The sequence below is a fragment of the Lissotriton vulgaris genome, chromosome 3_1 (assembly GCF_964263255.1).
Source record: "Lissotriton vulgaris chromosome 3_1, aLisVul1.2, whole genome shotgun sequence".
Classification (NCBI taxonomy): Eukaryota; Metazoa; Chordata; class Amphibia; order Caudata; family Salamandridae; genus Lissotriton; species Lissotriton vulgaris.
The window spans coordinates 231250318-231262484 of record NC_141689.1 but is presented as its reverse complement, the minus strand read 5'-3'; the positions used below and the strand labels follow the sequence as shown (position 1 = coordinate 231262484).

General features: G+C 43.4%; 1 protein-coding gene across 1 annotated transcript in view; it reads right to left on the bottom strand.

Annotated features, from left to right (window-relative positions):
• Positions 1-325: 325 nt before the first annotated feature.
• LOC147726235 (urea transporter 2-like) overlaps positions 326-12167 on the bottom strand; it is a 181137-nt gene continuing 169295 nt past the window's right edge. The window contains exons 8-9 of the mRNA XM_086960334.1: positions 4360-4409; positions 326-949 (exon numbers count right to left, since the gene is read on the bottom strand). Coding sequence (XP_086816460.1) covers positions 764-949; positions 4360-4409 — 236 coding nt within the window. The 3' untranslated portion in view covers positions 326-763. The remainder of the gene's footprint in view (positions 950-4359; positions 4410-12167) is intronic.

Below are 12167 nucleotides of genomic sequence, written 5' to 3'. Positions count from 1 at the left end.
TACCACTCCACAACACAAAATACCATTCCACATAATTACACTGCATAACACACAATTCCACGCCGCATAATTCCAGTACACTCAATACTTCATATTTACTATCCATATAATTCTACAGCACACTATACCAAATAATTCCACTACACAAATCCAATCCACGTCACACCACTCAATTCCATGCCACACATTTACACATCTAACTAATCCAATTCAACACACATAATTCCACTTCACACCATATACATAAAAGACAAATGCGAGACCAATTGCACTTTCAAGGCTTGGTATTTAAGGAGCCATAATAATGGAAGAAGACCACAGCACATTTCATACATTGATCTCCTTTAATTAAGGCAAAAGAGCAATTATTTGGGGCAAGGATTTAAAAAAACATATATACAAGTGGAAAAAGGGTGTTTTTAGAAATATCAATTACTCTTAAGACTGTTAAAACAAGATGTGCCTGGAATAGGCAAAGTGAGGCCATATTATACATCATAGTCAAGTGCAGAAAAGCCAATTAAGTGCCAGAGTCAGAGACTGACTGTTCGTATTGCTTTGAAATTGTTGAACAACACTGAAGCCAATGATTATTGGTAGGAAGAATAACTACTAATCCTTTTAAAATGCAGAAATATAGAACACCCAGCGTAATGATGAAATAAGTTATTGCCGATGAATAAGACGCTTTAAGAGTTCATGTTAATTTCACATTAATTCACAATCCAAAAGTTGCCCCATAACAACAAAAGGCGTTGTACTTTCACAAGTTGCTCATATCTTTCTCTTTCTTTTCTTTTTTCCTCATCATTAAGTAATAATGCCGATTTGCTTCTGGGTAAGAGACATTGTTGAGGGGCAACTTGTAAATATCAGAGTTGTTTGTAGTAAGTAACAGTAAGGTAATTGCACACAGACAGAATGGCCAGGTGCAACAAGCCAACCCAACCTGAAAGATAAAAAAAAACAGTAACATTATTTATGAAGCCACTCCTATGAGTAGTTACCAATAATGGTAAATAAATCCACCTACAAATTCGACATTTAAAGTAAACACTAATTTCTGGTTGGCTGAGGTATGCACTCAGGCCAGGGAGGAATCACTGCTGTAGTCAGGGAAAGTACACACTAAAAGACAGCCTAGGCTCATGCTCTGGTAGCTTGGCACAGAACATTCAGACTCATCTAAAGAGGCAATGTGTAAAGTATTACACCCACACACACATACACAGGGGATTACGATTGAGGTTGGAAAGCGGTCAGAGACTTTCCGACCCCTATCATCAGTTTTAATTCAGACTGGCTGGTTATGTATCAGCCAGTCAAAATTGAAATTGCCCGGTCATTCCGGATGCATTCCAACAGACTCAAGGAGACCATCGGCCAGTCAGAATCTGCCGTAATCCCAAAGGGTGGGTCTCTCTGCCCTTGGGATTACGATGCACGGTTTTTAGCATGGAATCCATACTGGCCTGACTGACATGGAAACAAAGTAGACAAGCGTATTTGGGGCCCCCAGCAAGACCCCTGTGTGTGTGGCCTCTAGTTTGGGTCCACGGCAGCATCTGTTGATCCATGCACCCAGTGGCAGGCACCTTAAGGTGCCTGCCATGGGGTGCAGGGTTGAACAACACCTCCCATTTCCCTATGGGAGCATGCATTACGGCTCGTTCAAGGCTGTAATGCTTGCTCACATCGGGAAATGTAGGAATGTGACAGAAAAGTATTCAGTTGCATCCTAATTAAGGTGTCGGGACTGCCGACCAGAGGTCAGTCGGTCGGTCCCAGGACCGAGACTGTGTTGGGTGGGCTTAAGTTCACCGAACATCATAATTAGCCCCACAGTGTAACACAATGAATACAACACAATACAAAATACTCACACACGGTTAAAAATATAGATGATATTTTTATGAATAAAATCAGACCAAAATGACAAAAATCCAGTAAAAAAAAGTAGAACTGGATTTATGAATTTTTAAGGAATAAATCAATAGCAGTGCTTAGAAGTCAATAGAACTAAAAGGTCCAAAGTTCAGGCCTACTGCGATGGCGCTTCTGATCGGATACTGTTCCAAACAGATTCTGCTAAAGTATTACCTTCTCAAGTTGAGCCAAGAGTCCCATTGGCAGCTAAAACGGTCGCCAGGAGCAAGTAGAGCATCACAAGTAATGATCCTGGGGGTACGAAGAGTCAGCCAGGTATCGCGGACAGGGCTCCGTGGTTGCAGGAACTAATGCTTGGTGTGCGATGAGAATATGTTGCAGTGGCTTGTGCTGATCCTTCCAGCAAGTGGCGCAGTTCCAGAGTTTGATTTTAAGAGTCTAAAAACCATGTCCAAAGCCACAGGACTGCAGAGGCACCTCTTGGGGGTCAGGAATGAATTGAAGATGGGCCCAGGAGCTGTAGGTGATGATTTGGAAGGCATCTGTTCTTCTGAAGTCTCAGGGACAAAAGAGGCTAGCCAGCAAGTCCTTGGAGAATACTTGGGAGAAGGCAGAGTCTAGCTCTCCTTCGGCAGAGTGAGAGAGCAGCAGGCAGCAGGGCAACAAACAGAAATGCAGGCCTTCTAGATCAGCAGTCCAGTTGAGCCCTTTAAGCAGCACAGCAGTTCCTTTGGCAGAGCTTCAGTTCCAGATCTATAAGTGTCCGATTTTAGGGTGTCAGAGAACCAGTACTTCTACCAAAAAGTGCCTTTGATGTGGGGGCGACTTCAAAGCAACTCTGAAATGCACAAAGATTCCTTTCAACCCAGTCCTGTCTGCCAGGCTATCTGTGGGGTGTATTCAGTCCTTTGAGTGGAAACAGGACAGAGCCTAGTCAAGTGAAATGTTTACCCCTCATTTCCATCCTGCCCAGGCAGGGCAATCAGAATGCAGATAGGAATTCGGACACACCTAGCCTTCTGTGCTTTGGTGGTCCAGAGGGAATGCACAAAATGTAGCTGTCACTCAGTCCGGACATATTGGAGATGGGCTGCAAGTCACACAGAGCAGTAAGCACAGAGAAATGTCCACTTTCTAATAGGGGCATTTATAAAACAGTAAAGTTAAATAAAACTTCAACAGTAAGGAGGATTTATCAATCCCTTCCAAACATTTGAAACATGAAAAAGCTACTGCTCTCTCAGGAATTTCAGCTTAAAAGTGTTAAGGAATTCCCAGTGTTAACCTATGAGAGGAGTAGGCCTCACATAGTGAAACATAAATGTAGCCAGTTGTCACTACCAGGACATGCAAAACATAACTGTACATGTCCTACCTTCTACTTACATAGCACCCTCTCCTTAGGGCTACCTAGGGCGTACCTTAGGGGTGAAATATGTAATTAAAGGGGAGTTTAAGGTTTGGCATGTTGTTTTAAATGCCAAGTTGAAGTGACAGTAAACTGCACACACAGGCACTGCAATGGCAGGTCTAAGACAGATTTAAAAGGCTACTTCTGTGGGTAGCACAATCAGGGCTGCAGCTCACTAGTAGCTTTTAACTTACAGGCCGTGGTAAATGGTCTATAACCTTACAAGGGACTAACAAGTAAATTAAATAAGTCAATCAGGTATACACCAATTGAACACGTTTAAGGAAGAAGCACATGCACTTAAGCACTGTAAAAGTGCCCAGAGTCCTTGCGCCAACAAAAAGAATTCACCAAAAAGAAGCGGACGAAGGCAAAAATGTTGGGGTACCCCAGGGAGGGCCGTTTTCCAACAATGCCAATCATCTATTCTAATGCGTTTGTGTTCAAACAGAAGGAGCCAAAAACCTCTTCAAGAAGTTACAGCAATAAATTGCTTAAACAAGACAATGATCTGGGATGATTAACCAATCTTTAATTTTGTTTACATAGCCATGGAGAAGGGCTACCATGGACTCTTTAATGTCCCGGTAGAACATAAGGCAACCTCTGGTGGCAGCCCGACGTGTCCTAATAAGCTGTATTTCCTCTATTCACTTGAAGTAGGGTGCATATTCAACCGAAAGCTGATTTGTCAGCATCCCATGCCTTAGATAACATGGTGGATTTAACAGTAGCAATATTAAAATGGGATTTTGAACATTGATCTAATAAGACTAAATCTGGAGATAAGATGATGGATTTTAATTTCCTTGTCCAAGATTTGTCACCCTTACTCTAAACAATTGCTCTCCCAAAGTATTGTAGTAGTTTTTTTCTGAATTCTAGCAATGGAGTTCCAAAAATTGAAAATAGGCTTCTTTTTACATAGTATGCTGCTTTCAATCACTGGGAAACGTACACATCTTCACATAATTAATTCAAAAGTGGGAGGATGTTCACAGAAACCATGTTGACCCTCTGAACAGAAGTAAAATACATGGTCATAACGCCAAAATACTCACCACTGCCATCATATTGGCGAGAGCTGCTCCAAGATAAGCACAATATATAGCTGTTAAAACCAATAGGAAAACTAAGTTAGTAACGCAACAATATTGCTATGGCTAACCATAAACTGTAGTAACTAATATGTGCTTGCAATATCTCACAGTCAATTTAGTGTCTAGAACATTTTCATGGAAATGCAACTTGCCCTCTTATAACAGAACTACATGACAAGAAACAGAATGTTCAAAAGAGAAGCATTATGTTCTAAAATGTATTTTAACACAAATAAATACAGAGAAGAAAGTAAGCCCAACAGCTCTAACACAGGCCACACACAGAGCACTAGCATAGACAATACGCATTGTAGAAGTATGCTTATGTGAACATGTAAACTTGTAACTTATTTGGAATACATTTTACATACTTTAAGGCGGTCCTTATGAGTTAACAAGTTGCACACTAATATATAAAACTCATGCGAGTAATTTTAATTAAATCAGATGATGTTAAGGAAGTATGACCTACCAAGATGGATTATGGCCTTATGTGGTGAGCTTGTGGTGATGGAGCAAGGATTTGCATGTAAAGTGACTTGCTCACATTCATGAACCTCGTTAAACCTGTAATAGTATTAACCAATCCCGTTTGTCATTAATATCGCATTTTTACAGTACACGCGGGTGTCCCAGCGACGCTTGCCTATGTGTCTATTAATCCTAACAAAGCTTGCATACTACAGAATGGCTGCTTCGCAGAAATCCAGTCTGCGCATGCGTCGGTCATACCCATGTGATGTGACGCACTCGCAGTTTTGGAGGGATGTTTTCGCTCATGCGCATTATTGCTAAAATGGCCGCTTGTCTTTAAACACGCTCTCTGCTTGCCCATGCCGCTTTGCACTTCTGTCTATTTCTGCATAACTCCTAACCGCTATAGTTATTATACAGTAAGGGGTGCAGTGTAGATTATCATGGTGTACAGTGTATTCATTTTTTCCTGTGTTTCTAATTTGTTTTCGCTTCCTTTTCATGTACCGTGTATCTGAGGGCCTGGGAGTGGGGAGCCTCTCCATCTTAGAAGTCTATGCGGACCCGATCACGTGACATGAGAACCGAGCCTTGCATCAGTGGAACTCAGCCAGCTGGCTACCGAAGCTGAGATGCTCCTGGGAACCTGCCCCTTAACCCAGGGAGAAGAAGCTGAATTTCACCTGAAAACGTTACATTTGTTTCTTTCCACTGTGTGCTCTATTGTTCTCTTCTACACGTATGCCTGGGAACAGGAATGTAAGGGGTGGGTACTGAAAATTGAATATTAAATATGGAAACCCAGAATTTTAGGTGGTGACAATGACCTAACCACCTCTCCTGACCAATCATAAGTTGGGGACCCTGTCACTTGCAACATTTGTGGGTGGTCTAGGGACCCGAAAAGAGTATAACTAGCCTAGTTTAGCTAGAGAAGTTGTCCGACTTGTCCGAGTAGCAGACCTGTCACCGACCCTACGAATTCTATAGGTGATTGATACAGAGAGCTGCGGAGCTCTCTGTCCGAGATTTCCACAAACTCCAAGGGGTGGAAATAGGCTTAAGTGCTGGCGAAGCACTTTGCTGGGAGATTCGAGAACCCAATCGGGGTTACTGGCGGATTCCGTGCAGAGAGGGGGTAGCGCAGGCGTTGCATCCGAAGCTGCAGGTGTTGGTCGTGGCCTTTGGTGAGCCCAGTCCTGACCCAAATTCTGAGGGGTACCCTGTCCTGATTGTCCGTGAGCTGTACCTGTTCACCTACTGGCATCCTAAATCCTTGAGGGTCCTATTCCTCGCCTTTCCCAAAGCTGACCCGTGGCCAGGGTTAGTCCTCATTGCTGTCCTAGGCAAATATTATCTGTGGGTGTTCGTCTTTCTATCCACCTTCCTCCTACTCTTTTAATAAAGCCTCTATGCCCATGATACTCTCTCTGTCATCTCGAATGCCGTATATGCAAACTGTTTATTAGTTGTGTTCCCTTTTTTCCCTTTCCTGTAGGGCATATTGAAACTGTATTACTTAACTAGTGTGATTAACTGTATTGATGTTTAGGATCGAAGTTTAGTATAATAGATAGACTAAGATTAGGGTTTGAATCACTTGTAGGACTTTAGCACTCCATTGACTAATGTTGTTTTGACTCACCTGCCCTAGTATAAGCCTGAATCTGAATAGCATGTTCCTTGTTTCCCTTATCCCGTAGTTTTTCACCCGCACTCAATGGTACTTGCCCTCATCCATAGCTATATTATAGTTGTAATCCTGATTATTGATATTTTGATCTGTATAAGTCTTATACTCTTGTCACTCTGAATTTTACTTACTATATAAAACTTTTAAAACCCTCCAGGTGTCTGTGGTCAATACAATTCTAAGTGTTATAAGATGAATAAAGTGTTTTAGATTATTATCTTATCTCTTGTCCACTGCTAGCTCCTGATTCATCAGGAGAATATGTGCCTGTGGTAAGTCAGGTACATAAGTAGTAGTGTTAAAGTAAACACATACAAAGTACTGATAGTGGTGCGTAAACCCGCCCGACTCACAAAAATATTGTCATAATCACGACATGGGCCCAAGTGCGTGAAATCTGGTAAAACGTAGGGTCGGGCAACCTGCGCGCTCTATCAGTATTTTCTGGTAGCAGAGTTATGGTTAGGACTAGTTAAGATAAGTAGATAAGATAGTTTCTGTTGAACCGTGAAAAATAAAATGTTCTGCTAAACATTTTTGCTGCTAAAATTAAGGTTGTTGTTGCATTTAAATGTTATAAATAAGTTTTAGTATATCTCATGAAATGCTGCTACATTATTATATATGACTAACAAATTGTGCGTAAGAGTTTTGTGTTGTTTGGAATCCCCGGGGAAATAAAATAGCAGGTGGTGAGTAGAATCCACTTGGCTGTGAGGTCACTGGCTAGGAGGGAGATTAGTGCATGGTTAGGCAGAACTGGAAGCGCTAATTAGGATTTTTCCTGAATTTTGAGGTGTAAATGTTAGCTACAAATACCCTGATGAAACTCCCGTTGTGATATCACCTAGTAAGGGTCACGTGCGGCAGGAGCAATAGGTTCTTTGGAGCTTGAGTGACAGCAAAAGAGTTCGCTGGTGAAAATCTGACTTAGTATATATCCCGGAAAAAAGTGGATTAGTCGGAGGAGTAGCAGGTTCCCTATTGCTTGCGTGAGAGGATAGGCAGAAGAGATCTATCCGTAGTGAATGAAAAGTAGACAAAGGTGGTTTACTTGCAGTAAAAGAAAAAACCCTCTTTCTTTTTAGAACTCTCAAGCACAGTGGCGAACGTTATACGTGGTTAACAAAAATCAGCACTTGCACTTTAAGAAGAATTCAAAGTTTCCGTTACCTTGTGAAGGAGGGAGTCAGTCGCAAGGCTGCACTGACGTCACTCCGTGCCGCGCTGGTATTGGTTGAGCCAGCGGGAGTGTAGCGAAGCCAGAATTTTAAGGGAGGGGTGAGAGCCGAAGAGTGAGACCGCGTCTCATGAAGGGGCCGCGCACCCATTGGTCAAGAGCTTTTAGCAACCTCGTGCTGATTGAGTGCCAAGAATTGAAAGACGCGCTAGCATTGGAAGCACATAAGCAAACAAAATTAATCAATCCGAGCTTGAAGATAGTTTGGAAAGGTGTATGTGGTATCCCGAATTCTTACCTAATCCGCAAAACCTTGGTTTTCATAAGGAACAGATGCTAGGAGGTAGACCTTACAATATGTACGGAGGAAAGAGAAAATTGTCATTCGCCGAAAAGATCAAGAATTATTTTAAGAAAGACAAACCCATTAGAACTAGGGAGGGTGTGATCATTCCACCTCCTAATACTCCTGCATCCTTTATGATGTTTGATAAAGGGTATCATACCTTTGTGTGGTTGGAGAATTGGGTAAAGTATACTGAAGATGGTAGAATCCTGTTTAACTTAAGAACCTGAATGAATGAATTACACCCCCGACCCAGATTAACGCAATATGAAGCTTTAGAGGAATGGGAGATTGTGGCTCTAGAGCGAGACAGGCCCCGGATGGATAAGGGAGTGAGCAAATGGTATCCAAAGTTGCAGCGAGAAACAAAAGAGCAAAAGATGAAGCAGTGGAGACAGAATATGATGGTTGAGGGATTATTTCCGATGTTTGGGGTAACTGAGCAAGGGGGAGAAAAAAAGGTAGAGAAAACTCGACATCTAATGGCCATGGGGGATTCAGAGGATGAATACCTGGAGGATTTGTTAATGAAAAATCCACCTCCTTATGCTGAAGAGTCTTGGACCCTAAGCTCGAAAAATCCTTTTTTCCGACATCCAAGAAGTAGGTAGTGACGATTTTTCCAGACCTAGTACAGCAGTCCCAAATTACCGACCTTTTGGGGAAGACAGACCAGGATTAGCAATCCCAACTGCCCCGAGTATATATCCTCCTTTAGTACCCCAAGTGATGCATGACAACTCAACGGAAAGGGTTCTGCATGAACGAGAAAGAGATGCCTTGATTAAGCAGCGAAATGACCTAATTCAGACTATAGTTCAGATACATCCCAGTCCTGACGCCCTGACAATCCCAGTAACTATTGGTCCTTCTATACCTCTTTATGGGGATAGGCAGGCTAGTCCAAAAACTCCAGTTATTACTCCAATTGCAGCACCCCAAGAAAAGAGCCGCTCATAGTTGATGATCAGGCATGTGAATGTGAGTCCGTGATCTCCCTAATGGATTTACCCATAAGGGAACCTGGAACTAGTGAACCACAGGCAGGAAATCCGGCTAGGGCAAAGGAAGTCCTAATAGAAACAACTTCAGGGATCAGGAGTGCCACAGTGGTAACTCCAGAAGAGCTGGATAGATGGACTAAAGAGATAGAAAGGGAAACTCCCCAGCCTAAACCTTTAGATATTTACAGGTTACGGATAGAAATGGAGGGACTAATGGCGGGAAATGTGGGATTAGACAGATTGAATACTCTTAATGAAGAAGAGTTGCTGTTTATCAGCAAAAGCCTTACCCGGAATACCAGAGTGCTCCACGAAAAATTAATGGACACTGCTGCTTATATGGGAATTGATGTAAGTCGATCCAAAGTCTTGCAGAAACCTTATAGAGCAGAATTCTCCGACAAGGATTTGGAGAACATGAATGTGTCAGGGAAGAAAATACAGATAAAGGAATTGCTGGACATACTGCAGAAATGGGGAGATCTAGATAAATGGAAAGCCAGATGGGCAAAGAAAAAGCAAGATAGTAAGACCAAACCAAAGACTTCCGAATACGTGTTAAAAGAAGTAGGCCAAACAGAAAAACTGTATCCCATGAGAGAAGTGCCAGGTGGGAAATATGTACATGTCCCGTGGTCCCGACAAGACATTGTGTCTTTTACCAATGACTTCCCAAAATTAAGGGAAAAGCCAGTGGAATGGTATAGACAGGTGGAGCGATTTGTGAAAGTCCAAAAATGTCTCCTGAAGGACCTGGATGGGTTCTTTGACATTGTAGTTCCTGTAGACTTATGGACTGAGTGCAAGGTTGCAATTGATTGGCCCAGTGATGAATATGCGAGAGACTCCCGAACCAGAGCTCCTTCTCCAGATGTAATGAGAAAGTATGATCAAGTCATACAATATCTAAAAGGAAAAGTGCCAGCAAAAGAAACTGATTGGACCCGAATAGATAGAACTACCCAGGATCATAACGAAACTGTGCATTCCTATTATGAAAGATTATTGCAGGTATTCAAAACCTACAGTGGGATCGATAACATTGAAATGAAGGACATGACCCATTTCATTTATTGATTCGTGCTGGGTTTGAGACCTGAAATATCCCAGTGGATCAGGGATAATAAAATCTGTTGGCAGGGAAAGCCCATAGATGAGGTTCTCAAGTACGCCAAGTACTGTGAGGATGAGATGGAGAACAAAAAGAAGGCCCTGAAGGAGAAGGTGATGTGGGCACAAGTAAAATTGGCTGAGCAACAAGAGAAACAGTTAAGTAAAATGAATAGTAATACTCCAAATACTAACTCTGGGGGAGGAGGGAAGCCCCGAGTAAAGATGAGTAAAGAAGAGGCCGAAAAAAAGTTCCCCTGCCACGGGTGCGGTCAGATAGGGCACTGGAGAGACGAGTGTCCACATTTGCAGGCTGGTAATGCCCCCATAAATGGTTTAAATCCACAGGTGCAGAAAGAGGGACCACGAAAGAATCAGCAACAGGTAAATCAGCATCCATTGCCTCGAGCTCCTAGACCTAATTACAAGAATCAGGCTCTACAGAATGAGTGGGTCAAAGTATGGGAAGGAGGGAATGAGAGAAATACAGCAACTTCACAATTCCTATTAAATGATACATTCCTCTGTGATGAACCATACTGACGGGCCTGAGGGGGGAGGAAGAGGAGTGCGTGCTTGGCTCCTCCTTACCGGTAGACCAGACAGGGCCATACATTGAAGGAAAGGTTGAAGGAAATGACGTCACCTTTCTGTTGGACACTGGTGCTACCCGTTCGACTTGGGGGCAAACCCGGGTTTGGCAAACAATGTTATGAATCTTCACACTAGATGTTTTGACCAGTTAAAGTCCCTACTTACACTCCCGTGCCGAAGTGTTTCTACCAAAACTAATCCCTTGTCCCAGAAATGGTACAACAAAAAATGTAGGGAGGCACACTCGGATCTTATCTCAACTTTTAAATCTCGGGACATGGTTGCAGTTAAGGCGGCTAGGCTCCATTACAGAAAAACCCTCTGGGAATCCAAACAGGAGTGGGAAGATAGGTTCTGGACAGATCTCCTGGAGGCGTCCACCTCAAACAACCAAAAAAAGTTTTGGGATCTAGTCAAATGGGGGAAGGACCCGGACTCATCCACCCCGGCTAACCACGTACCCCTTGACGAATGGGTAACATTCTATTCCGCCCAATTCAGAGCCGATGACCCCAAAGCTATAAATCCCTCGGGCAGGACGCCCCCGTCAAGCGCCCACGGGGAGAAACTAATTTTCTCAGTTGCAGAGGCCGAGCTGGCCCTGGGCCTGACCCTGCGAGGGAAAGCCCCTGGCATGGATCTGATTCCGGCGGACCTATTTAAATCTAATCCAGCCTTGTGGCTCCCATATATAACCATGATTGCAAACTCCTTAGCCAACGGAGCCACGATTCCAAAATCATGGAAGGAAGCTGAGATAATTCCGATATACAAAAAGGGCGATAAGTCCAAGCCAGGGAATTACCGCCCTATTAGTTTAATCGTTTCCATACAAAAAATCATAGCACGTATGGTCTTGGGTCGGGCCCAGGGCTGGATTGAAACAGAGGACATATTATCTCCCATGCAGGCGGGCTTCAGATCGGGAATAAGCACCATAGATCAGGTGTTTAGACTCTGCCTGATCTATTGGAAGGTGGTCTGGCTTGGCGGCGGTACCATCTTTGCTGCATTCATTGATCTGAAGTTCGCCTTCGACCTGGTGCCAAGGGACACATTGTGGGGTGTGTTGGAAAATGTCCACCAGAACTACTGGACCTCATTATTAGATTCCATGAGGATAACTACGCGAGGGTAAGGTGGGGTGGCCAGGGACAAGTGACGGAAACATTTCCCGTAACCAGAGGTGTCCGTCAGGGGTGCGTCCTGGCCCCAACACTTTTCCTCCTATTTATCGACCAAGTTGTGAAATTCTTCATGGATACCCCCACTGACGCCCCAATGTTGGCTGGGACGAGATTCCTCCTTCTCATCTTCGCCGACGACACCTTACTCCTCTCAAGAACACGCAGCGGGCTCCAGCGGGCC